Raw genomic sequence first — 5,564 nt, 5'->3', positions numbered from 1 at the left:
CCAAATGGCAGGGTCCCTTTCGATTACCCACATGTTGACGATTATCTGGGTGTGTTTGGGTATCAAAAATCCCTCAATCTCACAATCACTATCTACTCTGTGTGGAATGAGTAGAGGAACTACCGGGTGCAACCTGAAAACTTCTTTCACCACTGCACAACTATAAGGGAGACAATCGGTGTCACTTTCTTTGACCCTTCCGTTGTGCCAAACTACCTAGTCCAACTCGGCCCTAGATCATTTCATTTTCTCCAGATTGCGTATGAGTTCTTCCATCGCCCACTCCATGGTATTTGCAGTAGTGTTGCTTCCTGCCCCAAATATTTCCTGCATCAAGCAATTGGCCATAAGAGAAATTACTTTGGCATTATAAATTTACTAGTAAACTATGATACATTAGAATAAGATATTGGAAAGGAAGAGGAGATAAAACAAAAATTCACACAGAAAACACAGGAACTGCGACTCTTCTATTGATCACACAAAACTTTTTGTTACAATGAACCCGGTGAAGGGTATTTGACCTTTCAACTAGCGACTTGCCTAAAATATCTTAACATGCACACACACTTAACCCAATTAACTCACACTTCATCATCACTCAAATTGACTCAACGCCCACTTAATTGGCTGTCTAATTTTAACAACTCCACATGTGGGAGTAATTGCAATTTTGAACACTACCCTTTAATTATGACCGTATGACTCAACATGAATCAACATGACTCAACTATGCCTGCTAGGCTTACAATAAAAGATGACTCAATTATCACTCAAACATGCCTGTTGGTCTATGTCACAACTAGGCTTACAATGAATCAAGACTTTCACAATTTTGCATTTTCTTTTTCTTTCCTTACAAATTTTAAATCCTCAAAATCGCTTCATTATCTGTTGCGCTTTCTTCTTGTCAGCTCCATATTACTTTACTTGTTGTTGCTGCAATTTTTCTTTGACTTTTCCTGAATTTTTGTTGAAACACAATTTGATCTTGTCTACAACATCTTCATCTTTAAATATTCGTTCAACCATGGAATACTGCCACAAGATTGCATCTTCAAACTGTCTTGTTTTCTCTGCTTCTTGCGCTTCATATTCCTGACTTTCATTTTTCCATATTTCTTGATAGCAAAATCTTATCTCTTCTTGACTCCATTACTGAAAAATGGTTTCAATGCATTCATCTTTGTCTTCAGAACACCCATATCATTCTTTTCACTTTCATCATAAGGTAGTACTGCTTTTTCTAGTAATCTGCACACTGAAGATCATTATTCATCATTTCATTTAATTTTTTTATTCTAGCTACTGCTTTAAGATTCACATCAATTTGTTCTATTGGTTTCTGAATCCATTCTTCAATGAGCTTCAAATCTACATCAAATTTATTAATAACCTTGTTTTCAACTTTTGATCCCATGCTATTTTGAAAACTTTCATATTAAAAAACAATGCTAAAAACATATTTAATATGACTCTCTTCAATGAGAGCTTCATGCTCTACATCTGCCTCCTTTTCAACTACATGGAGGTTGTCTTCCACTGTTATGTTGTTAATGGATATTCTCATCAAAAAATCTTTAATCATTTTATCATGTTCTTGATCGCCAATTGCTGCTAGATGACATACTGCTTCATGAGCAGTTCCAACTGCTTCATATCTTGCTTCTACAGTGGCAACTTCAACCTTGAATGTTTCATCAAACATGACACTTACCATATTGCCACAATCAATCTCTATTTCAAAAAATAAAGCACACATATCATCAACATAATATTCATCCACACTATGGTGGGATATCCGAGCATGCATGTGCTCATTGTCAATTTCATTGACAATTTCAACTTCACCAAATCCATCAACTGCAACTAGATTCACCAATTCACATATCACTTTGTAGTCATCATCCACATGTGTCTCATCATAGTGGGATTCACAGTCATCTACATCATCCACGTTACAGTGGATTCCTTGAGCATTTATATGCTCTTGCTCTGCTTCACACATAGAGGCTTCTTCTCCTCTCTCTGCAAACTTTGTTGCATATTCTTCATCCATATGCATGCTTGCATAATGGGTTTCAATTTTATGGTCTTGACAACCATCATCCACTTTTGAGTGGGGTTCTCCAAGCTCTCTTTTCTTCTCAGAGTCTTGCTCATATGTGGCTGACTTCTGTACTTGTGACATAAACTAATATTGTGTGTCACTCCCCTCTTCTTCGAGGAACTTCCATGCTTTCTTGGAAGTTGTAGCTTTTTCTACCTTGCACAAACACTTTTCATCCACTGCTTGTTTTATAAAATTCAATGCTAAAGCATCGCGTACTTCATCATATGTGTCATTAGACTCGTACTTAATTAACTCTTTAGCTCGAAGAAAATTTAACATCTTGATACCCAATGATCAAAATATTTACTTGTAAACAATGGAGGTGGTAGCAGATCAAAGCTACACCAATCACCCTTGATTTCTTCTTTGTTTTCCGCTAGACTTCTCAGTTCCTCGGCTACATCCTGAACCTCTCTCACCATGGAAATTATCTTTTCCTCTTCTTTTCGATTTATTTTCTCATTGTGCTTTGTAACCCTGTGGTCATTCTTCTGTTTTATAACCGCTTGCTGATTGCGTGAGGTTGTCTTGCATATCGTCCCCGAAAGGAATATGATTTTTAATATGCGCCTGGGTAAGTCACAATTTTCACTCAAAACATTGTCATTCTTGACAAAAAACCAAATAATTTTGTAGACTGACTGACTTTACAAAACCCTAAATTCTCTTACCAATAAAAATCTTTATAAGCCCTTTTATCAAAATCTTTGAAAAATATCCAATCGTTTTTTTTTTTTTTAATAAAAAAACTTTAAAAAAATATTATTTTCAAAGTCTTTAATAAAACTTGCCTTCCCACTTTAATATATCTTATCCATTAACCAAAAAACTCTTCGAATAAAATTTCAAAACCGCATAAACCTTATACCCTTGTCCTTTTAATAAAGTCTTTTATAAGTTTGAGGGAACTTTTTAACATACCAAAACACAAAATCACTCTTAGGAATCACCTTTCAATATCTCCGCCAAAATGTATACGTGTGCCCTTCAAAAGTTTGACTTGCATCAATAATGTTTGTTAACACCACATCCTAAGGCTGTCTACGAATAACACAGTGAACTCCTGTGCAACCGAGCTCGCGGTTTATAAACTTTTAAAAAAAGTATTAACATGCCTCTTGTGAACTAGTGCTGCGTGCTAACGCCTTCCACGACATAGAAATCCTGCGTCAGGTCTCTAACGCTAAGCTTGACCAGCGTGTATGCTAAAGCGCGTAAGTTTTCCTATCGTGACACGGTGGTTGTTATAACACCCTGTGTATAACCTACAAGGTGTGTTATAGCTCATAGCTCAAACAAAGGAAAAAATATTTCTCTCTTTTCTTTTCTCTCATGCATTATTGCTGATCCGTTTTTTCTGGTTCTGTGTAAACTAGTTTTGATATCAATTTGTTGAAAAAAAAATGAGACAAAATACAAATTCATAAAACACACAATAAACCCTGTGAAAAGTATTTAACTTTTTAGACTAGCTACTACCCTACACTTAACTCAGTTAACTCATGCTTTATCCATCACTCCGTCTGACTCAACGCTGACTTCACTGACTCTCTAATTTTAACAAACTCCACAATAGTAATTACAATTTCTAACCTAAAATACCATCTATCATTAAATACAATAGCCTTACTGTATGATACCAACAACGGAGCATGGAAATGATTACAGTTAAGTAGACTCTATTGTTGGTGAGAGAAAAATCATCGCTTCTCATTTCCAGCAGTGTGTCCAAGAGATCCTCGGGAACATCACTTGCGTCCGTCGTTTTTCCTTTTGTGGCGAGGTGGTTATCTATGAATTTGTCAAGAACACCAAATTCCCTTCCCGTATAGATTGATGTGTTATGTCCCACACCCTGAGGATCCACTGAAGGATCAAGAAAGGGAAAGTAGTCCACCAAATTGGGAGCTCCTGCAATCACGGTCAATTGCCAAATACCATCTTTGAGCTCTGGAAAGCTGGAGAATTGGGATCGAACATGTCTTTACCAAAGGCCATCTTGCCTAACATATTAACAGCGAAGTGGGCCGTCATATCTCCGATGTTTATACTCTTCCCCTCTGTACTTCCCAGCATAATCTGCTTGATTGTTCGCAATACTTCATCTCTTCTCAAATGTTGCAGGGCTTCTAACCTCTCGACGCTACAGAGTTGTGTATTGGATATGTGTCTGAGCAAACGCCAATGGGACCCATATTGGGCCCAAATTACTAAGGACTTGTCCTAAGAAGGGCACTAAATTGATTGTATGGCCGTCCGGCCTGCAAAAACATGGTCATGGGTCTTGAGAACTTGCTTTGCCATGGCCGGAGAGGAGAATAACACTATAGTTTTCATTTCGAGAAACACACATGAGAGGGTCGTACTTCTGAGCGAAGTGCAAGAGAGCTTTGCGGTGTTTCCCGCAATCGGCCATCCTGGAGGTCCTGGAGGAAGCCCGCAATAAGTATTCCTACTCCACAGATCAAAGACAAAGAATATAAAGACAGAGGTGAGCCCTGTCACAGAATACCATAATGGCCATCCATTATCCATTGAGATTGATTGCAGAGGCGGCTAATTGGAAACTATTCATTGAGATTTATTGCAGAGGCGGCTAATTGGAAACTTTGGAGAGTTAAGCTAAATAGAACTGTAGATAGAGGTAATAGACAAGTATAAATACACGAATGCGAGCCTTTGCCCTAATTGAAACCATCGATTTACATAAAAAATAAAAATATATACATACAGAAATGCATATAAAGGCTTTGTCTATTCAGGCCCTAATTTAGTATATTCAAGTATATTGTGATTTTCTGTTGTTTGTTGTTTTTTGTTTTTTTTGTTTTTTTGTTTTTTTAGTTTGTTTTTTTGTTTGTTTGTCGTTTTTAAATAGATTTGATTGTTGTAGTGTTTAAATAGAGATTATAATGTAGTCAGGATGATGATTTTTTGGCAAATATTTTTCAATGTATTTGTATGTTGCAGTGTTTAAATAATTTTTTTTTATAGATTCAGTATCATCAAAAACTCAAAAATATCTAAAAAACTTTACAATTATGACATTTGCTTTACAACATTAATCCAAATTTACAAAAATTTCTAATATTTTCCTAACAAAATTATAACACTAAAAATATATTAAGTTAAGTTTGATCCTAAACTTTATCTAAATGACTGTAACGAATTATATGTTCACAATACTTTAAAAAATACAACCAATAAATTTATGCTTTTTACTTTGCTCAAAGTTCAATGAACAACCATATGCATTATTTCGTAGGTTTTCTACAGAAATTCCACTTCCATCGGTCGCTATTTGCGACTTTTTAGAGAAACGTGAACGGAATTGCGACACTACAGAAACGTCAGCCCACGGAATTTCTTAATTACTACGCTTTGAATATTTTTGAAACAATTTTTATAATCAACAAAACCGACAAAAACCAACACGCATCCACGATGCCTT

General features: G+C 36.0%; 1 protein-coding gene across 1 annotated transcript; it reads right to left on the bottom strand.

The window, feature by feature from the left end:
• Positions 1–237: 237 nt before the first annotated feature.
• LOC149231907 (geraniol 8-hydroxylase-like) lies at positions 238–4,648 on the bottom strand. The gene is made up of 4 exons (XM_089381782.1): positions 4,350–4,648; positions 4,117–4,256; positions 3,780–4,024; positions 238–327 (listed from the first exon to the last, which is right to left on the bottom strand). Exons 1-4 carry the CDS (start codon positions 4,646–4,648, stop codon positions 238–240), a joined length of 774 nt encoding a protein of 257 aa, XP_089237908.1.
• Positions 4,649–5,564: the final 916 nt, after the last annotated feature.

This window comes from Pinus tabuliformis, chromosome J (assembly GCF_031772625.1).
Source record: "Pinus tabuliformis cultivar Carrire ecotype Pingquan chromosome J, CPIR1, whole genome shotgun sequence".
NCBI lineage: Eukaryota > Viridiplantae > Streptophyta > Pinopsida > Pinales > Pinaceae > Pinus > Pinus tabuliformis.
Note: the sequence above shows the minus strand (reverse complement) of the source record. Positions and strands in the feature narration are given on the sequence as shown.